This window comes from Peromyscus eremicus, chromosome 12 (assembly GCF_949786415.1).
Source record: "Peromyscus eremicus chromosome 12, PerEre_H2_v1, whole genome shotgun sequence".
Classification (NCBI taxonomy): Eukaryota; Metazoa; Chordata; class Mammalia; order Rodentia; family Cricetidae; genus Peromyscus; species Peromyscus eremicus.
The window spans coordinates 30,205,478-30,229,130 of NC_081428.1; the positions used below are offsets into that span (position 1 = coordinate 30,205,478).

The following is a 23,653-nucleotide window of genomic DNA, read 5'->3' on the forward strand; positions in this document are numbered from 1 at the left end:
GATATCCTTACTTCCCAATAAACTAAGCGATAATACAAATGCAACGATGAACATTGTAAAATTTAAGCTAATGGTAAAACTTTATAATAGAGGGAATGAGAAGCAGACGAGCTAGTGAGGTGCCTTTCAAGCAAATAGAAAGACATACCTGACTTAAATCACTGGAAGTCATAGAAAGAAGCTAGGTGTGGTGGTGCATGCTTGATCTCAGAAAGGAGGAGGCAGAGATAGGAAGATCCTCACAGCTCATTGGTTAGACAGCCTACTAATCTCTAAGTCCCAGATCTCAGTCTGTCTCAGAACACAAAGAGAATGGTCATTGAGGAACTATGTACAATGTTAACCTCTGGCTTCTTTGTCAGTATGCACATACATGTGCATTTATACACACACACATGCATCTATATGCCAAACACACAAAATAAATAGTAAGTACTTAAATTTTATTCTCTTAATGACCATAAATCATCCTAAAAATGGAGTAAACCTGGAATCTGATGGGTCAAGGATGAAATGCAGATTAAAAGTGTTTGCTTAGGATATACCAATACTGTGAATTAATTCTAACAACTAGGAAAATGAAAACTAACATATATATATTTTTTTATTGTTTATTTATTCATTTATTTAAAATTATACTTATGATATTCATTAATTATACTCATGATATTAATTGCATTTGCAGTATTCATTCAGTAATTATATTTATGATATTCATTAATTACATTAATTGTATTGATTTATTACATTCATGATATTATGTCCTGATACTACTGTCCATTTGTGGGACTTTTCCATCACACAAAACAGAGATTCTGTACTTAGGAAATCATTGCTCTCTATTCCTTTCTTCTCCATCTTGAGATAACATCTAATCTTTCTGTCTCTATAAATTTGTATATTCTATATATTTCATGTAATACAATTCTATAGTACTTGTCCTTTTTTGAATGTAAAAACATTTTATGTACAACTACAGGAGAAGTAATACACAGATAGCTTGAACATAAAAACAGGTTATAATTCAAAAGTCCAGGGTTATTTTAAACAGTAAAATATTTTCTCTGTAGAAAATAGTAAAAATGATAACATTTCCCAATAAGCCCTTTTAAGACAAATGATAGCTGAATTATACATATAAATATTGATTAGATTCTGGGATACAGAAGAAACCTATCTTCATCTGTTCAGAGAGCTATGTTTTACTTAAGTTGTGTAAGTGAGATTCCTATTCATCTTCCCCTTCACTGTTTGATTTATGGCAGACATTTTTTCTATAGGCTAATCCATGATCTAAAAAGATTTTAGCCTCCCCTCCTGAAAGTATGGCCAGCATTTTCTTTCATCAGCTTGATATAGTAAAAATTCTTATCCTAATAGTGAAATGTTACACTAAAGCTTGCCCAGTGACTGGGCAAAACCAAAACTTAGTATAAGCCACAGTCATCCTAGGGTCCCCCCTGCTAGGTAGCCTCCTTAGATCTGTGGGTTGCAGTCTGATTGTCCTTTGCTTTATATCTAGTATCCACTTATGAGTGAGTACATACCATGTTTGTCCTTCTGAGTCTGGGTTACTTCACTCAGAGCTATAGTAATAAAGACAGTTTGGTACTGGCATAAAAACCGACATACAGATCAACGGAATCGAATTGAAGACCCTGATATTAATCCCCACACATATGAACACCTGATTTTTGACAAAAAAGCCAAAACTATACAATAGAAAAAAGAAAATATCTTCAACAAATGGTGCTGACATAACTGGATGTCAACATGTAAAAGATTGCAAATAGATCCATACCTGTGACCATGCACAAAACTCAAGTCCAATTGGATCAAAGACCTCAACCTAAATTCAGTTACACTGAACTTGATAGAAGAGAAAGTAGGAAGTACTCTTGAATGCATTGGCACAGGAGATCACTTCCTAAATATAACACCAATAGCACAGACAATGAGAGCAACAATTAATAAATGGGATCTCTTGAAACTGAGAAACTTTTGTAGGGCAAAAGACACAGTCAATAAGACAAAAAGAAAGCCTACAGAATGGGAAAAGATCTTCACTAACCCCACATCTGACAGGGGACTGATCTCCAAAATATATAAAGAACTCAAGAAACTAGACATCTAAATACTGAACAATCTAATTTAAAAAATGGGCTACAGAGCTAAACTGAGAATTCTCAAAAGAAGAATCTCAAATGGCTAAAAGACATTTAAGGAAATGCTCACCATCATTAGTCATCAGAGAAATGCAAATCAGAATGACTCTGAGATACCATCTTACACCTGTCAGAATGGCTATGATCAAAAACACTAATGACAGTTTATGTTGGAGAGAGGAACACTCCTCCATTGTTGGTGGGAGTGCAAACTTGTACAACCACTGTGGAAATCAATATGACGGTTTCTCAGAAGATTGGGAATCGATCTACCTCAATTCCCAGCCATACCACTCTTGAGCATATACCCAAAGAATGCTCAATCGTACCACAAAGATACATGCTCAACTATGTTCATAGCAGCATTATTCGTAAGAGCCAGAATCTGGAAACAACCTAGATGTCGAACAACTGAAGAATGGATTAAGAAAAATGTGGTACATATACATAATGAAGTACTACTCAGCAGAGAAAAACAATGACATCATGAAATTTGCAGAAAAAAAAATGGATGGAACTAAGGTATATTTTTTAAATGAATTTACATTGGGTGTAGAGACTTGCTTGAGTCCATCTAGGTTCACATTCCTTTCCCTCATGCAAATCCAGATGCATTGGCAACACCCCATTGAATATTACAGATCAGACCAGGAAAATCCCCAAATCTCATTAGTCAGACAGTCTACAGACAATAATGACAGTAAATGCCAGGTTTTGATAGCCCCAGGATCGACAACTGAAACAGAAACAAGCCAATCCATGGTTTCTCTTTTGACTAGAGTGGATGCATTTAATTCATGTCATTGTGGAGATATTGGTACCAGAAGAACAAAGATGTTACAGTCTTGGTATCTTGATATCTCTTTTCTCTTTCCTAGAGGTTATGTCAACCGTGGCTAAACTTTCTCTAATTATCTTTGAGTGGTGGGCATAGAAGCAACATGTTTCTCCCAGTGCCTTACAGACTCCCAGTGTCTCATAAAGAGGAGGTCCATCCTCTCTGATTCTGAAAAATAACCTCTGTAAAGAAGTCTAAGCGACTTATAGACGAGATGCAGAATTTTCTAGATTGTTCGAATCTATATCTACTTGAGCACTGAGATCCTTAAAGTTCTTGTTTCCCATAACTAAGGCTAGTGTTTCAAGTACAATGGAGCACACGAAGCCTGTCCCCACTAGCAGGGGAATGAGAATGGGAATGACTCCCTGTGCAGGGGGAAGCCAAGAAATCTAGATTTAGGTGGGCCTTGCCCTCTTCTCCATTATAGATGAACACCTGCCGGATAACATACATGAGGATGCCAAGGAGTGGGCTCTCCTCCAGTGCAAATATTGAGAAGATGCACACTTAGTTAAGCTGTTAATGAAAGCAAGGCCAGGTAGTCTCTGCGGTCTGTAAATACACTCATCCGCCATTCCTTGAATTAACCTGCTTTATATGACTACAGGAATCTGAATGGAGGAATTATCTAGTTGATATCTTAGTGACTTTCACTACTGTACGAGTAGTGTGGACCAGAGAACATGGGCTATTCCACATTGTCTCCAGGCTCTGGGTCATTAGGATGAAGCTTGTGAGCAGGCTCAAACATAGGTGATGGAACAGTCTCTTGAACTATATGATGAATAGTTTAAGCAGCCACACTTTTCTCGGAGATCCCCCGATGCGAGCTTAGGTGGGTTCATTTGCAGCTGTTAGGGTTGGAAGTGGAGGTTATTGTTTGATTAGTTCCAATCCCAACATAATATGGGGGCCTGGGTTCTAGGCATAACCAACAATCCTGATCTATGTTCCGTTCAGAATAGTTAAGGAATTGATATAATCTTTCTAGCATTCTGAAAATCGAGGGCCTGACTTCTGATGCCTCCTGAACCTATAACCCCATAGTAACCAAAGGAATTCCTGGGGAAATTGGAGTTTTGAGGCTTAGGGGGCTTGTATTCCTGAGGTACCAAGATGGGTCCATTTGGGTCGATGGGTCTGATGACTTTAGTTCCAGGGTTCTTTTGAATAGAAAATTTGGTGTCTGGGCCTGGATCATTCATAAATAACCCGACTCCTCTCCAGATTCTACCGGTATTACAATAATGATCTTCAGTTTCCTAACAGGCCCTTACATGTATGGATATGACATTGCATTGCCCATGACCCCAGGTAGGTAGCGATGGTTACCTTTCTAGAGCTTTGAGGAGATCAATGTGCGCCAGGAGGACTGAGTTTACAACTGAGCACAATTGTATTCCCTGCGTTTCTGGAAGCTAAGGGGCTTGTCAGCCAGGCAAGAATAGTACCTAATAGATCAGAGCCCATTTTCTTCACTTGTAGACACACAGTCCAAGGGACACACTCCTCCTTAGCAGCAAGTAATCATCCCTTAGTAGTCTCTCGATGCAATATTTTAAAGAAATCTACATGGAAGGTGGTTTGGGTCTCAGCAGATAGATTGGCTATGAGCTCCCTATTTCCAGTCTCTCTTTATTCCCACCTCCCACACCCTTACTCCCCCCACCCTTCCATCCTCCCTGCTCGTCCTGGCTACAGCTGCTTTCTAGTAGGGAGGGTGCATATGCTAGGTGGCTAAGCAACCTATGTCAGAGGATGTAGCATTTGGTTAGTAAAAGCACCATCATTCGGAGTAATTGCTGAGGAGAAAATCTAGGAATAGCACCTGGCTGAGGAGAAATTAAAACTTAATTTGCACAAGAAAGAAGCTTGGCACCTATCACTTCCCTGGCCTTGATGGCAATCTCCTTGGGTCAGTGGGAAGTAACCACTTTAACTCAGTAACTAGCAAGTGGCTAAAACATCATCCCAGGAATGGGAGCAGGAAATCTCTTAAGTTAGGGTCTTGTGTAAATAACCCAGGGTGAAGGTGAGGAGTTGAGGATTTAATTGCTAGTAGTTATTTTCTCTTATCTGTAAGTGTGATGAGCTAATGTTTATCTGCATTTGTCCTTGGATAAAAAGGTATCTTAGCTGAAATACTGTTGTCTGGAGAATGGCCCTGGCCAGATTTATTTTAATAAAAAATAAACACAGCTGGGGCCAGCTATCCAATTACCCCAAATGTATAGGGAAAGTTGTGCCCAAGATTGAGATGCAGTCGTGAGATTACATGTGCACATGACATGGAGATGCACGGTAAATGGGGAGAATCATAGCTGCTATTGCACAAGAAGTTTACAACAAGAGACAGCCAGTTCATTCAAAAGGCAGTAATTCCATAACCATAACAATTTGTGTGATGGTTTCCTCTAACAGAACCCTTAGTTCGGATAGGTTGACCTTCTGAACTCTAGTTGTCACTGCTGCATACTCCATGGACTTTTGCTACCAGTGTCTCTCAATAGTTGGTGACTGTTGAAGCTGTCTCAATTTGGTTGGGATTGGTTTCCACACATCCAGAGGAGGTTTCTATGAAAACTCGCAACTACCCTACACAAGAACTGAATTCGATGTTTATAAAGTCCACTTCCCAGTGGTTTCTGAGGTGGTTCCTCAGGCACAGACTCCTTCATGGCTTTTCTTCCTGCATTGGGGTTCATTTGTACACGTGTGGCACCTCCCAACATAACGTACTTGACAAAAATTGTGTATTTGAGAGATGTTGCATCTGGGCCTGAGTAACTCAGCAGTTTCACTTGACCCCAGTTAGGTGGCCTGGTGGAGTGTGGTGACCACCTGTCTTCCAATACCATCGGGAAGTACAGGTCCCTCAGCTGGCAAGAAACACCACCCATTTGTCTCCTCTTCCCTTTTTGCCCCCTCCCCTTTGATCCTTGTGTATAAGTTGGGCAGTAAAGCAATTCAGATAGAGTAACCAAGGTGTGGAGACGCTCCGTGGGTTTTAGGGTTACCTTCTAGGTAGCCAAGTCTGCTGCCTGGTTCTCTTGTGCCTCTGGAGATTTCCATTTTGATGTCCTTTGCAGTGGATAATGCATACCTCCCTTGGCAGCAGTATGACCTCTCTAGTAAAATCATGATTTCTTCTTTGTTTTCTATTTTCTTTCCTGCTGAGGTTGAGAGTCTCCTCTTTATATAGAGGGTCCCATGGGCACAGGGCAGGGAAAATGCATTCAGACTGTCCATGTACACAGTGATGGCTTTTCCCTCACTGAAGTAACATGCCTGGGTTAATGTCAGATGCTCAGTCCCTTGCTGAGGGACTCGACCCACATTGTCCTATCCCAGGTGACAGCTGTAGTTCTGGCATGCCTAATTCCACATTGAAAAAACATTGATCCCATCAGTATATAGTACCTCATCTACATCTTGTAAAGGGACATCTCTTAGGCCAGATCTGACAGATTGAACTGTGCCAGTCACTCCCAGGCGATAGTGGAGAGGCTGCATTGGGTTATAATCTAGCACCAGACTGGTAAGGTTAATGACTAAAGTTTTACAGAATCAAATACAGGGATGGTCCAGAAGTGTCTGATGATGTGTTATTTGTATGTTAGATATCCACCTCACTGGTGTTCCCCTTAGGAGTTCCTCTACAGAGTGCAGGGTGGTTAAGAAACAGTTCCATCTTCCTTCAGGTCTGTTTTTCTGATCAAAAGAACTGACCGAAACAGAGGGACACAGAGTGACACATAGTCAAGATGATCTGGGGAAGGCACCAAACACACTTAAAGAAGGGGTCTGGTGACATGGACCCAAAACACCAGAATTTGGGTTGTGTCCAGCTTTTCCTAAGTGTCCTATGCAGAAGGCACTATAAAGAGACTTACCTCCAGAAGGCTCAGATCCAGGTGACTTTTGGCAGTTTCGGCAGGCTTCAGGGAGCCTCTGAGTTGACAAAGCAGAGGCAGGAGAATTGCCTGGGGCTCTGAAACATCTTAAGGTACATACTTCCTAGCAACTATCCATTCCCCAAGGTATTGGTCCTGGGGATCTGCGACCCTTGCCCTTGGTATCTCTGGGAGTCTTGTTGGAGCCTACATACATACATTTAAAGCCAATAGAAAGTCTTCATTGTGAGCTGGCAAGCTACATGGGGATCTTACCCAAATTGGGTATCCTCATCATTCTTTACCTTTAATGTACAAAAAAATACATCCTGGTAAAGACACTTCAGTTAGCAGGAAATGTTAGGGGGAGGCTAAATTTCAGAAGCCAAAAAGCAAGGTTGGTACACTTAAGGACTTTCCTAGATCCTGAAACTATAAACTAGGTCTTTGTTCTCATTTTGGCAAGTATCGGGGCCTACGTGCTGGGTTCTAAAAAACGGTGTCTCTAACATGGCATCAGGTGTGCTACTAAGGTCTGGGGGCCTGTTACAAAATCTTTTAATAAATCAGTACAGATTACATAAAATATACAATACATATGATTCCTGTAAATTTTTAAAATGATAATATAGATTATTATGGATATATTCTGTTATGGAGTAGTATTTCACATTGTTACCCATAAGTCTTTGTGTCCTGATGTAAAAATTAGACTTGATTACACAAATTTTAAATTTTACCTATGTTTGAGAATACTACAAATGAAAGACAACTGAAAAGAAATTATTTTAAGAATATAATACCACTTAAAAAGTGAGCTTTCAAGACAGAAACTCTTAATGTTAAAGGCCTCGCCAGTGTTGACTGCAACCAAGAGTCGTGTCCTTAAGGCTGCGATTTTGAGCTCACCAGAGTCAAAGCCAAGCAGCTGCCCAGCTGATACCTTACAGCTCATCTAAATGAGAAAGTAGATATTCTCCACCCAAAGGTACTTCATAAAATAGGATGAATCACCCATTAACATAAGCTATGCAGATGTCTGCAAAGCAGCATAAGAAACATGAGAAAGGAAGGATGAGATAGACTTCCAAGGGAAAAGAGAACAGAGTGTCACAAATCTTAAGGGAAAAAGTGGCATGTCTGGAAAGATTTCCAAGAATGATTTTTAGAGAACTTGAGGACACAAGACAAAGTGCATGACCATACAAAAAAAAGTGAGAAAAAAAGCAATCCACGACATGAAGGAAAAATTCAAGAAAGAAATCATCTCAAAAATCCAATAAGACATCTTGAAGCTCGAAGGTTCTAACAGTGGAATGCAGAATACAACTTTGTCAACTTTGATGTAAGGGTAGACACTAAAGAAATCATCTTTCCTCTTTCTTGTCTTTCCTTTTCTTTTGAGGTGAATGAACTTTGCTACAAATATATGGATACTCAAATCCATATAAAATGCTAAAGGTAGCTGATATAACAGATTGAATTTTATTTTTCTTGTTTTAAAAAGTTGAGCATTTTCAGCTTGCATGTATGTCCTTTCAAGCACTTCAAGGTTTCTCTTTAATGGTATTGTTCCATTTATTTATTTAGTTTTTTATTTTTATGAAAGAGCTGCAGTTTATAAGACTTTTTTGACATGGTCCCTATTTTTTCCATTCTTTACGTGACATTACTCATACGAGTGATTTCTCAAATTAAATATACCTCATTAATTCACCTGGGTAGGTTGTTAAAGGACCATCTATTGTCTGTGCTCTTATTCCTAATTTAAAACATATATCACATGATTTTTCCCAACATCAGGAGAGCCTGGACAACATTTAGCTCTGTGCATTAAAAGCAAAAGAAATGTGCGTTGTCAGAAATCTCTGCCTTAGTGTGATCGTCTGATTATCAATATACTTCTAACCTTTGTTTCTTTACAAAAAAAATCTATCTGTTCACAGAGACAACCCATAATTCCATAAAGCCAATATTCTAAACTGAGACTCTAAGGTATTTAAGTATGCAGTTTTGTCATGAGACTACATTATCCAGATGCAGGGCACATGAATAAGACAAGCTACGCATGAATACCCTTTTCACTCCATGCCCAAGTGTGCACAAATACATTTATGTTCTCCATGTACAGGTGTTGTATCTGCTCTTTAATCAATCACTACTCATACTTGAAAATAAGTAAATGGAAACTCCTTATGAAAGCATGCTAGACTAGTATCAGAACACCATTCAGCTTTGGTGATAGTGTTTTGTCTTTGCTTTCAACCTGTAATGCCCTATTCCATGATTACATTTCAAGTAGGTATTGGGAAACATGACCTCCATCAGGGTTACACATCTTTTCTACTCCATTTCTTCCTGTCATAGAGTTTAGGTGTCTGTAGGTTGTTTGAAGTTTTAAACACAGGTTATTGCTTTTGTCTGGATATGATTCTTTGACAGGACACTGGTTCTGTTAAACATCACACTCCTCAATCTGTTTGTCGGATACACATTTCTACAACCACTCTGAGTTTTTCGAATGCATTAGTGCCAGCCATAACTTATTTGTTGCCTCTCTCCTTCCTCTGGATCCTGCCTCTAAAGTATAAGACACCACATGAGGATCTTTGCAAGAAGACAATTGGGAAAGGAGGATCGTATGTTTATTTGGTCTTTGCCATAGAGCTGAGCCTTGGTACATTTTCTTACTCAAAGTTGTATTGAGTTTTGTTCCTTGTTACATGAATTTCAGAACTGGCAATTTTCAAACATTTGAGTGTTCAAACACCTAGAATTTGTTTGATCTTTTCATCCTTTATGGTTTTTATCTCTTTCCAATAAAACCTTATTAACAGCAGGATGTGAAAGGTTCATGATAATTTTTTTTCCAATCACATTTTCTAAAAGCACAAATCCAATGGTGGACATTAATTTCTCAATGGTTTTTATTCATCTCTCACTTTCTGTCGTCGTTTCTCAGGAGTATAACCCTGTCACCAAGGTTTATTACTCTCTTTCATCAAACGCACAGTGTCTTCCCCCAAATCTTTCTTTCCTCCCCTCCTCAGTTTCCTCTGATGAAATTATTTGTTATGACTGTCTGGATTTTGAAAGTTGGGCTCCCCAAAGTATTATTGTCACATTTCTTTTAAGACTGCTTTAGAGCAGTTATCAAGTTCCAGAGCTTTAAATGTTACTTGTATAATGATAAATATAAAATTATTAAACCCCAGATTTTACATTGACATAATCTTATTTTAAAATGATACATTTGTATTTTTCACATCAAATAGAGATTCACATATACATATACACTTTCAAATGTGAACACCAAGTAAAAATATGTAACTGCAAAAACTTGCATATGTATACTTGATTCATGCTATCTTTTCCTTAAAATATAAGCTCAATGGTAAAAAACACTAATTTGTTCAGTTTTATCTCCTCAGGTGTTTCATGTGCTGTAGCCACACAGCCAGTATTTGTTGACTGAATGACTGAAATAATATATGTTAATACAATTTCATTTTAATAGAAATATACTATTTCAAAATGACTCATTCTAGTTACAGATGTGTTAAGGAGAAAGGAACAGACTAACTAAAATGATGTCCCTTGCTCTCTTCCAGATCCCAATTCTCTGGCTGGCCAGAATGGCCCTGATCATGCTCTCATAGGAGGAATAGTGGCTGTAGTTGTGTTTGTCACACTGTGCTCCATATTTCTGCTTGGCCGATATTTGGCAAGACATAAAGGTGAGTAATAGTTAAAGAAAGCTCTCTTAGTTTTGATAAAAAAAAAACTTGCAAACACTAATTTCATTCTCAATTCTTATAGGCATATAAGTGAGTGGAGGCAGGAATATAGAAAGAAAGAGGGATTTGGAGACCTAAATCTTAAATTGTTTCAGGGAAGCAATGATAATTATTATTTAAAATGGTTTAACATTCATTTTATTAATTTTATTATTAGTAAGTGTTGTGCTACCTTTAACAGCAGAAAACAAATTCACATATTCTATAAACAAAACCATGAGACATTTGGAGTTGGATTTTAGTGACAGAGAAAAGTATGTACATCATGGCCTTCCCCCCTGAACCACTGGCTCACTCTGGGAACTCTGGCCATTGTCTAAATATTGTTTTACCACGTCAATGTAATTCTGAGTAAAAAAACTAAATGAGAACAAAAGTAGAAAGAAAGTAATATATTTGTAGAGATAAAATTCAACTCAAGTTTCTGGTTAAAAGTTTTGTTTATGCATTTATGGGAATACTAGTAGCCTTGTTAGTCAGAAAATTGTTTTTAGTAAAAATATTTTTAATTAAAATGTTATGAATTTTATTTTTATAATAGTCTACTCTAAAGATTATTGACATAGCTCAGTATGATTTTTTCATGGCCAGGAGTATTTGGACAATAAAAAACAGACTCCATTACATTTCTGAGCTTTTTTCATTTCTGTTGTTTGGGTATTTTTTTGGTCTTTTGGTTTTTTATGGTTATTTTTTAGTTTGTTTGTTTTGGTAGGTCAGTTTTGATTATACAAGAAAAATAATGGTAAGCATTTGAGATCATCATTAACTGAATGCATCTTAATTAGGGGCACTGATCGTTTTAGCTGAATTTCCTTTACGGTTTCATCAATCATTAAAGAAGTCAAAATTACGTATTAATCATTTCAGTCTCACTCTTGCCTTTAAATGATTGCTCCACAGATAGAATTTTAGAAGTTGGAATTGTGGGACTTTTTACTTCTAAGTAAGTGTATCTTTGATGCTGGTTATTTTATTAGTCCCCCGGAACTAACGTCCCTTTATTCCCATTTCCACAGGAACGTATCTAACAAACGAAGCTAAAGGCGCGGAAGACGCACCAGATGCCGACACCGCCATTATCAATGCTGAAGGCAGCCAAGTCAACGCGGAAGAGAAAAAAGAGTATTTCATTTAAAATTCGGGCCCCACGCTCTGAGTTTTACCTACCAGGCTGACTGCTGGAGAAAACTGGCAATCATCTTTCAGAAACCATTCCAACCATCCTCTACTACTTTTATTAACACCCATACTGTACTGCTCTCAGTAGCCAGTGTATGCCAACAATCAGCAGTTGAAAGCGTCATCCTTTAATTACTGTACCATCCATAATGCAGGACATTTCTTATTGCCTAAATTTTACACCATTGCTCTTTTAACATACAGTGCTTGAATATACAGCCTTAACAATGTTAATCATCTCACTGGATCATGATATTGAGTTGTTTTTATACATTGAAGAAATGTATGCAGAGCTCCCATTCCTATATTGGTTTTCCTTTAAGTCATAGGCTTTATTGGTTTGCCACTGGACAGTTTTCACAAGTCACAGGATTAGGTAATGGCCTAATGTGCTTACGTTTAATCAAAGATTAGAGGTTTACAAACTATGTTTTCTACTTGTCTATCTTCAAAGATAACATGTTGTGGAAACATATGCCCTAGAAAACACAAACTGAAAACACTGTAGTGTAGTTTCGGGAATGTTTGAGATTATACTGGTAATACTGTATCAAGTTGCTATTTTAAAATTTAGTGTTTGATACAGGCACCATGTGTATGGATTATAATCATTACATGACACCTTATATTATTATATAGATCCTACCATTAGGTTATTGTAGTTTCATTTACCAATAAATTATTACAAACATTTAACTGCTTTGGGAATCATAAAGATTTCATTCATTTCTCTATTTGATTCTATAATTTATTTGCTCCATGAGGATTCACCTGCCTAAACAAAACTGAAGTAGGGCACAATTTTGAGACATTTTAGTATCTGTATATAGTGCATATAATAAATCCAATTAAACATTATTTGATACATATTTAACTTTTTTGGCTGTAGGTTATTCAGTCATAAGTACACATTTTCTAACGTCCATTATATCCCTTTAGATATTACTTAAACTGATATTATAAGTAGATAACATATATTAGTATTTTTGTCTGTATGTCCTAGCACTGTCAACAACAAATTTTTCTAGTTCTTGTTAATTTTTATTTGTTATACAATGGAAGCACAATGTTACAAGGAAAGGTAATTTTAAGCTAACAACCAGTGCACAGCCTCAGGTTTTAAATCACAACCACAGTTGAATAATAACCTAAAAATAAACTCTTAGTTTGATTTAAAAAAAAAACTTACATATTTTAATTTGGCAGTTTCAGGGCTGCTTAACTATGTTGATTTGCCAAAAAGGAAGTGTTTAGGATATGTTTTCTGTATAAATGAACTAATTCTTTGTATTAAATTCCTGTCTATGCATTCTGTGAGGTACAAACTTATGAAAGAGTTGAGCGATAGAAAACCCCTGCCATGCTTTTAACTCCAAGGTGAAAGTCTCTTTCTCTGAATTATTTGGAAATTTTGGTGTATGGAACTACTATGGAATTCTGTAATCTTATCTATGACACAGAGTCAATATAAAGTCTTAATGCTTTGGGTAAAATATAATATTTCTAGAATAGTTTTCATTAAAAATATCAGCAGCTAAAGAGTAAAATCCAGTTAGAATAAAAATTATTTTCCCATTTATAAGCACGGCACCTTTAAGAAGAAAACAAATATTACAATATGGTAGGTGTACTTGTGATGTCTGACAGCATGACAGCCTAGAGTTTTAACAATACCTTGGAATTTATTTGGGGGGGAACAAGAATGAATACAACATCCTGTGTTAGTATCAAATGGAGGACAAGGGTGCTGTATATTAGATTATTTATCAGAAAAGTATCGAACTTTTAAGAAAAATGTTAGAAATTTTAAGTTTTTTTTAATTGTGTAGCATTTATCTTGTTGATTTCTTACAAAAGAAAAAGGACGATGTCAGTCAAGCAGCACTTTTACAAAATATACAGAACAAATAATATGATGTGGTTGAGTGTTAACATAATAAATCATATACAGTATGACATTTTAAGGAAATAAGTCTGCATTGATGTGATTGCATGCTTGTTTTTACAGTTCACTCCATACCATCTGTGGAAAAATGCAATAATATGTTAATATAGTATGGTAGTTTGAGAGAATCAGGTAGGTGCCTCTAGACACATTGAAACTAGAATAGGTCTATAAACTGCTCATATCTTTCAATGCATAATCTTTAGAAAGACTCCACACAGCAAAATTCATCCTGTTAGTACAAAATGGAAAGGTTCTTATTGCTAAGTATGTTGTATAACTGCATCATCAATTACTATTTAAAGCCTAATTTCAGGATACATTTGCGAAATTGCTACTCTTCATCGATGCTTATTTACATCCTTCTTCATCTATATTCTACTTGGCTCCAACTGCTAAAATTGTTACCTAAATAACACAATCATTATTTATAGCACTGTAAAATTAGAGATCCAAAATTGTTTGCCTTTCAAGACATTTGACTCTTTTAACCCTTCCAAGAAATAAATCCATTAGAACTTGTAAAAAGAAAACCACTGGCAGATAAAAATTGGTGGGCTCTAATCAAATGGTTTTCCACTAAACATAGCTAGGTTTGATTGGATATCATTTCCTATTATGGAAAAAAGTGATGAAGTTACACTTTTCTGCATTGAAAGGTTATTTGATTTTTCACTAAAGGAAATAAGTTACAAGAATTCTGGGCATTCCCCCATTCCAGCAAATAAAAAAAAATGAGATAAGATTTCTAAATTGGACTCATGTCAACTGAGAAGCCTGAAATATGCAGTCGTATTTATGCACATGGAGCCACTTTCTGTCTCTGCTAAGGGAGTTCAGTAGGTAGGGGACACAGTGAAAGGAGTGTGTGCACATACTCCTCAAGGACTATGAGCATCATTTGTTAAACAAGAAGTTCCTCTCTGCCAGAAATGTTTACAGTGTGCACTGATTGTTCTCCATCAGAAATATCTAACCAACATTTTTCTTGTCTTCTTTTCCTTCTTGAATGTCCAGGGAAGAATGGTGACCAAAACTAGGGGGGGGTGGGAAGGAAATGTTTATGAGTGCAATATTAAAGACAAAATACCCCATTGGAATATTGATGTGTATGTGTGTGCATGTGTTTGTGTGTGCATGCAGGTGTATGCATGCGTTTGGTGTGTGTGTGTATCAGTGTGTGTATGTGTGTGTGTGTGTGTGTGTGTGTGTGTGTGTGTGTGTGTGTGTGTGTATTTAAGGAAAGAGAGATTAAAACAACACAGAGAAAGAGATTCCAACTTCTTTTCTTTTACCAGAAATTACAAGAAGCAATTTAAGGAACCTGATATTGGGATTTAATCTAGAAACTGGATGATTTCATTAAAGATGTTTAGTCTTTCATAGGAACTCTACAATTAAACCAACAAATAGAGAAAGAAAAACAACTTTCCTGATTATGGCAAAGAAGCTAACACCTCATTTATTTTTGCTTTGGTTTTTCGTTGTTGTTGTTTGTTTGTTTGTAAAAATATATATAAATATTCAATTAAAAAGACAGGTTCACTTGTAATTATGTACTCATGACTGTAGCAGCATTGAGATTCCATATAGGCACATGTACAGCTGCTGTATGACAGTAATGGCTCTTCCATGTAACATAGCAGTTATTGTGTGATTTAGTGCCACTTATTGCAAAGTGTTACCAATGGGCACATGGACAATACTTTTCCTTCCCCACCTTTTGGACATATGTGTAATTTAAAAGGTGAAAATATAAAATTCCAGTTTTCCAATTGTGAAAAAAAAAAGCAAGAAGCTTCATGTTTTGTACTGCAACCTTCCCACGGTATTTTAGTCCCAAAAACCTTCTGCAAAAATGTGCTTTTTTTTTTCTTTTAGCAAATGGTAATCTGTGATGGATCCAGAAAAGTGAAATGATTAATCAGTGATCGCAACTGAAATAAGTGAACACCCTAAAGAAAAATATTGATGAGTAATGCTTTTTGTTAAGTGGCACAAAGTACACACTAAAAACTATGCAAAATATAGGTAACTACAGTGTATGTACATGTAAGTATCCTGTACTAGCTGTGTATGGATGTCAGAAACCCATGTAATTATAATATGCATTTTGAATTCTGGGAAAGAGGAAATCTTAGTGTAGATAATATAATTTGTTTTAAAATACACATTGGCAATATTGAAATATACTCAGTGCAATATCTGTAATTCTATTGCTGGATACTTAATGCAAAGGGATTTAAAATACTCTGAAACAAGATCCAAGAGTTTGTTAATTCACCACTAAAGTATTAAAGCACTAGCAACAGCAAGTTATATTTTTTCTTAATTATTGAGATAACAAAGGAAATGTGTTTGGTTTAGTGTTTAACATTAATACAGAGAATGAAATAACACGGATTTTAATCTTTGATTCATTTCTAATCAAATTTGATATTCTTAAGCTTTCTTTGAAATGTGTGTGCTTTAATAGATTGAAGTACTTTGATTATGAGTACAAATTTATTCAAAGAACATAGGGTATATTTAGAAGTTAAAGTCATATATTTTAATGGGGAAATTCTCTCTTCTATACTCTTCTTTATCTCCCTATTGCAACCCAAACATGCCCTTTGCACTTCTATATACCCTTCCAAAGGCAGTGGATTGAAAGTAGCAAGATAATAAAGAGAGTTAAAATGGACAGTCTATATGAATGGGTTCTAAAATCATCAGCATTTTTATGTATTGAGATTAATATTGAATGCAATAGTTATTGGATATAGCTGGTAATTTCTCTGCCATGCATACTTACAATAATTCTTCTACCTCTCACTTTTAACATGGGCTATGATACTTCAGTATAAATAGAGGAAGTAAATATTTACAAGATATCCCAGGAAGCATCATTTTGGGACTTTCATATCAATGCACTCCCCACTCCCTGGGAAATCTCAAAAGCCAACTTCTTGTAGTGTATTCTATGGTGTATGAATATGCGTTTGTTTAGCTTCTCTATCGTTAGCTTCATATAGGTAAAATATGAAAACTTGGTGAGGACAGTTCTTTCCATGCCTAGTTAATATTTTGCTGTTATGTAACTGTAACTTCTTAAAAGTGATTTGATGGCAACATTTTGCAATCCAATCTAATATTTGATTTAATTTTTAAAATGTAACAATTTCTTGAAATTCAGTGCTGTGTTTTAAGTACAAATCATGTATATGATTTAATTTTCAGAGAAGTGTTATCTATATAAACAAAAATTAAGTATTTTAAAACTGCCTTCTTATGAACAAATAATCCCAAATAATTAAAATAATGCCTCAAAAGCCCACTTTTTCTGCCTAGGCATGACATGAACTTTTCAATGATGTACTTTAAATACATGAAAGTAAAATGCCATTTTATGAGCGTACTTTCCTTTAGGAAAAAAATATATTACATAAATTTACGAAATTATGGTGGTGAATCTATAAAATACGCTCAAAGTTAAAGTAAGATGTTTCTATGTTATGTGGTTATGTTATAAACAATGTTTGGTTTTCTCTTTACCATCTTTTCCATATATATGTATATATACATATATATGTATATATATATGAAATGTGTGATTATTTTGGAGAAAATGGGCCCAAATGTGAAAAAGATGTAAAGAAAACACTATACCCCCTTGGAAATATGCTGTATATTTCAAAGATGTTAAGTTAAAAGACAAGTGACAATTGCAGGGGCACAAGAAAAATCTACCAGGGCTCAGCACTTAAGCACTTTTTCCACATCCAGGGTCAAAGCAGTAGCGATTCCTACATGGACTTTTAAGTGCAGCATGAAATGCAGCATTACACGAACACACAGTACTGTCAAACCTCAAATGCTTTCTTTCTTTAGATGCTTTCCCTTGTACATGATCCTAGTAGACATGTTTTTATATTTGCTGATAGTGAACGTCATGCGCAATAAAATATAACGGTTGAAAGCAGTAGTCACTAATCGGTTAAAGACAAGTACAAAATGTAAACACTTGTTATATTTCTCCTCTTTGCTTTTCTCTGTGGTTCTGGTGTGTTGACTGAAATCTCATAAATAGAACGAAAAGCAATCTAGAAGTTTTCAAAGCTAGTAATATTGCTCCTTATAAATATGTAACATTTTAATCTTTTTACAAACTTATTTCTCTGTACTTATTGTACGTGTTGTAGATTCAATGATGCAATTGAGTAGTGACCCAAGGATTTCTGAGTTTGGAATGGCATCTCTTTTCTTCATATTTGGTTCTCATTAATATTTGTGAATTGGTTGTTCAGCTTTTTATTCAACCATAAATATTCCTTAAAGAAAGCTCCATTCTTATTATAAATATTTCAGTGTAAACAACCTTGAAACAAGTTTGCCATATTAAAAAAATTTAAAGACTTATCTCTGAAAACAGTGTCCAGAAATGCAGGTGTTCCCAGTAATGTAGCTTCAAAAATATAGTGTTCTATTTATATGACACGAAATCCATATCTTTTGGAAGGGTATACTTATGACAGCATTAAAATATATTCTGTGCTGTGAAGAAGATCCAACAAAATGAAGCATATCACACAGAAAACACAATTATTGAATCTACTCTTACCATGAACATTTTCACAAAACAAAATGCATATTGTAATATTAAGTACATGACACTTGCATGTTGATATGCCTATATACTTACAAAGTATTCAATGTGTACTGAGTGGCGCTTCAAATATGTCATGTACAACTCTTATAAACATGCCTACAGGGTTCCCATTTACACTCCATCCTTTCAGTAAAGTCTCCTCAGAAAAAGTTGTCTGATAAATATTGAAAAAATAAAATTTGAATTTTAGTTATCGGTTGGACATTACTGAACTGTTTCTTCATTTAGTACATTTTAGGCATGAAAGCAGACACTGAAAAAATGAACTTTCTTTTCTCCAGTGAAAGGTTACAAAAAATGTTGTGAAACATACTCTGTTATGCCAAATACATGATTTTGAATATCTTCGCTCAATTGCATAACATATCCATCTATTTTAGGTTTCCTCAATGACATACAACTTTCTTGTAATTTCTAAAGGGAGCTTTTTTAGAAAAAGTGATAGCTACTTAAAAATAACTATCTTGCTGATATAGCATTTAATCATTACTCCTTGAAGTGTATGAACCTTGTAATATGATGGCTAAGGGTTAAAAAAGTGTCACTGACATAAAGAATTTAGCTTGAGATTGCCAACATTCAAAACTTTGTAAAGGTAATTTTACATCCACTTACTTGTGTTCACTAATGTTGACTAGGAACAGAAGCAAAAATATCTAAAACAATTTTTTTTTATTTCCACACTCTAACCAACATATTTCAACTACCTAAGATAATGCAATTAACCTTATATACATCCTAAGCTTATAACAATAAGAATTTGAGATAAGCTTTTAAATTTATGGAAGATTTTCTTTGTGTCTTTGGAAGTTCACTTACCATGAGGTATTTTGTAGTCTACTTTAAACAACAGATTTTGTTATACAGGGTAAGCCAAAGGCTGTACAAGAATTAGTGCCATTGGGTCTGATATTTGTGTTGGACCATGAAATATTCCATTAAAATTTGTCTGTAAATACAAGGCAAGATTTTGTATCTGGTTTATTTTTATTAAATAACATGTCATATTATTTTCCATTTATATTTTTCCAGCAAAAGAAGGCATGCAGTATTTGGAAATTTGAAGCTTTCTTAAAGATCACATTCTATATATCTGAAAGGAAATGAGGAAACGTACAGGGAAATATTCAGAAAAGATTTTTTTGTTGTTGTTTTTTTTAGTAATTCTTAGGATAACCATCCACATGAGCTCCAAACCAATAGAGCATATGATATCCATGCCTCCCAAAGGGATAAACCTGTCATAACGGCAAACTTAATTCTGATAGTTTTAATGGCATTATTAATTCAAATTTTCAAACTAATAATTTATAATGCAATTCACAATGAATATTTGTTGATGCACATGTCTTTAATTCCATAATAGTTTTGGTACAAAAGAGAGGCACTGCTATATAAAAAAAAATCAAAGATAATGTTAAAATATATAACAAGATGTGCTTTGAAGCCGAAACTTTCTAGGAATGCTTTAAATTCTGAAAACTATTTCAACCATACTGCTTGGTGAAATTTTAGATATTTACATATCTCTAGCTTTTTTTTTAAACTTAAAGAAGTTAAAGGGGAAATTCTACATTTGCATTTAAATACCATTTGGTGCCACGTTAGGCTGCATTTCATTTCACCAAAAGCTTACCTAAGAACATTTTCTCCAGGCCAAATTAGTCTATGTCATGAACTACACCAAAAAGCTGAAAACAGTACTTTATGCTTTGACCTCCAAAACTCATTAACACAATGAGATTATCCTTCCAAACAATACTTATGTTCTGCATTTTTGACATTATCATGTTGGAGGTAAAAGTAGATTTTTTTTTTTTTGGTATTAAAAAAAAACAGTACATTTGAAATAATCTTCAAAAATTGAAGAAAACTAAAATTAAAAACATAAACTTATCTCTCAAATACTGTGTATAATCCTAAACACACTTAGTCATTTTCTGTTTGTTTCTTAAGCTAACTTTTTAAATAGATCATATTCATAAAGACTTTATTATAGTAACAACTGATGAAATTTAGTCATCTGAGGAGTGACCATTGCAACATTCAGATTCAAGGTATTATTGAAAGTCTGAAAATATACATTCTGAATATAACTACAAAAATTTCAAATCATTTTATTTGTATTAATATACATCTTTACACATGAGGTATATATATATATATATATTAAACAGATGAAGGATTTCAGAAATGCAATGTGGAGTAGTGCACACCTACTTTAAAGACTGAGAATGGGCCATCTAGACTTTAAGCACAGCCCAGGCAACACACTGAACCCAGGCTCCAAGGAATGAGAAGAAGAAAGATGAAAAGAGAGCAAAAGACAAGACAAGGCATTCATTGCCATGTAACTCATAGATGGTGCACAATAGTAAATGTTCCGGGCACTGTTAACTCCATGAAACATTGCTGATAACATGATGTTGGAGTACAAGAATCATTCTAAGACCTATAAAACATGACTAATGAACTTGATAGAAAAAGAAGTTATGCCTTTTCAGCTACAAATTAAGAGCATCAAGAGATGAATGTTGTTTTAGTATACTGAGAATAAAAAGATAATTAGAAAACATCTAAAGCTAAGTTGTCCCTATTTTATAGTTTTGCCAAAGAATAGGAACACATTTCAACATGTTCTTAACAAGATCAGAGAACTTTGTGAAACTTGGCCTCACAATGTCAGAGATCTTACAGGCCTGTATTCACAAGACTAGGATGTTGTCATCTAAAGACTTCGACTTCTCCTGAACAACCAAACAACTGAATGTTTATGTGTTTCCAAATATATCCTTAGGTCTTAGATTTTTCCATTAAGACATAAAACTTTCAATTATGTAGCTTGTATTATGAAAAATCTCCAATCTCTTCTCTCAAGTTATGTCTTCCTCCTAATCACTAAATAACACAGAAACTGCCTCATGGACTATGGATTCCCTGTAAAATAAGAGAAAACACCTGCTGTTTTAGATCCTATCTCGGTTGTAGCTTTCCCCGCTAACCTGATGGAGTGAAAAGAAAGCAGACAATACTGTACATGACACTGAGACAAACTCATAGTCTCACCAGGAACTCCAGGCTGAGACTCCTCCTTAGCCTTGCACCAAACATCAAGTCCCCAGGTCTAGAAACCTGTTTTGTTCCCCCTGTACCTGGCTGCCATCTTTATCAACGCACTGGATACTGATTTTACACTCCCTCAAATCTCCACTGCTTTCCCAGAGACAAATTAGAAATATAATTGTCCCCTTAGAAGATAATTTTGAAGATTCTTGAAGCTAGTATTCCATCTTATAAAAGAGCAAACTTAAGTTAAGTGTCAGAAGGCTATTTAGTGGGAATAGGAGGGTAAGAATATGAATCCACCTGCTCATGTGCACTGCTTGTACCACTGGAAGCACACAGGTTCTTTGTCTTCTTAGATTCTTAGCAGCATCCATCAGACATAGAATTAATCTGTATTGCTGGAATTGGAGAGTGGCAAGTTTTGGAACTTTTATGATTCTGCACGAAACTGTCCTCACTAATGAATGATTAAAATGCCACCGTGATACACTTTCAAAACGTCTGTGAAAAGGATAAAGGGGCATTTGGCAAGTAGGATAATCAAGGTGATAAGTGAGTGATTGAGCTGAGGAAGCTTTAGATGATGTTAAGTGAAAGAAACCTCATGATTACTTTGCATTTATGATCTTGAGACAGGGTACCACTAAGTTGCCCAGGAGAGTTTTGAACTTGTTATCTAATGCTTCAGTTTCAAGTACCTGTGTTTATAAACTGGTTCTGGTAGACCTCTGAAACATTAGTTTTAACTGCAGAAAGATTCATTAGTTGATTCTATGATTCAGTACTTACCATTTGAGTTTTTCTCATTGTCAATGATCAGGAATATTCACAGGATCCCAGGCTCTGAGTGACACTCCATACATGGACTTGATGCCTGTCAGTGGCCATCTTGAAGGTCATAACTTCAACTCTGAATTCATGTTTTGTAAGAGAAGTCTGATCATCTAGTGATGCCTGTTCTGAGTTATTTCCCTTCGTGGGAGGTTCTGCCTCTCACCACCTCTCACTACCGAGTACTTCATTCGTGCCTAGCAAACACAGTCACTCAGGGAATTCTGCTTAAGTATGAGAGTTGTGTATCAATATATATTGTCCTCAGAAGTCCCAAAATAGGGCTGGGATTTTGTGAAGATCTTTACTTACTCTATAAGTAACTTTATATCCATAATAATTCAATATTAACTAACAAAAAGAAACAAAAACAAAACAACTCAGAATAAACAAAACAGAAAAAGAGAAAAGGTGAGAAAAAATGAAAGAATTACCCCAAAAGAAAAGAAGGGTATCTTTTTCTGATTTTTGAAGAAAGTATGTCACAGTTTCACTGCATTGTTCTCAGAAATTCTGTTCATGATCATGTTTTCCAGTGTAATAACTATTACACTGTAATAATCTCTTATTGTAGCAACAGTTGAGACAATAATCAGTCGCATTCAGATACCTATCTATGGGTGCTTTGCTTGAGTGGATGTGAGTAGGATATGAAATATCTTCCTCTTTCCCTTCTTGTCCTTCTCCTCCTCCTCTTCTTCATTTGTTTCTCTGTTTTTGGTTTGCTCATTATTTTGTTAATCTTCCCTCCTTTTATTTATCAAGAGTCACCCAAATCATATTACTGATTCAAGACCTCAAGCCAAGAGTTGTTTGGACATTTTAACTTTCATTTACTTCTTCTGTGGTTTAACCCCAATGTAAACAACAAAACAGCTGAATGAGTAGCATATAATACATTCCTTCTTTTTATTTTAAAAGTAGATAATCGAAATTGTACAAACATAAATAGTCAAATGCTATTCAGTCCAATTCATATCAGTGGCTGTTTGAAATTTCATAATATTCTATGAGGAAATCGGATTAATGTATCAATGTTGACAGGACTAACTAACAAGATAGCAATACAGAAATAATAAATTTAAAATTAAGGTTCAGGCCTGCAAGCTCTCTCAACAGGGTAGGGCACCTGACGCCAAGCTTGACAACTCAAGTACAATCCACAAGGCATTACAAGGTCAAGGAGTAAAGAAACTCCAGCAACTTATTCTCTGACTTGTACACAAAAGCTTCACACACACACACACACACACACACACACACACACACACACACAATAAAT

The 23,653-nt window shown here is 35.5% G+C and overlaps 1 protein-coding gene across 1 annotated transcript in view; it reads left to right on the forward strand.

The window, feature by feature from the left end:
- The window catches only part of Cadm2 (cell adhesion molecule 2), a gene marked incomplete at its 5' end in the record, with an annotated part of 227,892 nt that extends 214,056 nt beyond the window's left edge, over positions 1 to 13,836 (forward strand). The window contains 2 exons of the mRNA XM_059277714.1: positions 10,511 to 10,636; positions 11,716 to 13,836. Coding sequence (XP_059133697.1) covers positions 10,511 to 10,636; positions 11,716 to 11,834 — 245 coding nt within the window. The remainder of the gene's footprint in view (positions 1 to 10,510; positions 10,637 to 11,715) is intronic.
- Positions 13,837 to 23,653: the final 9,817 nt, after the last annotated feature.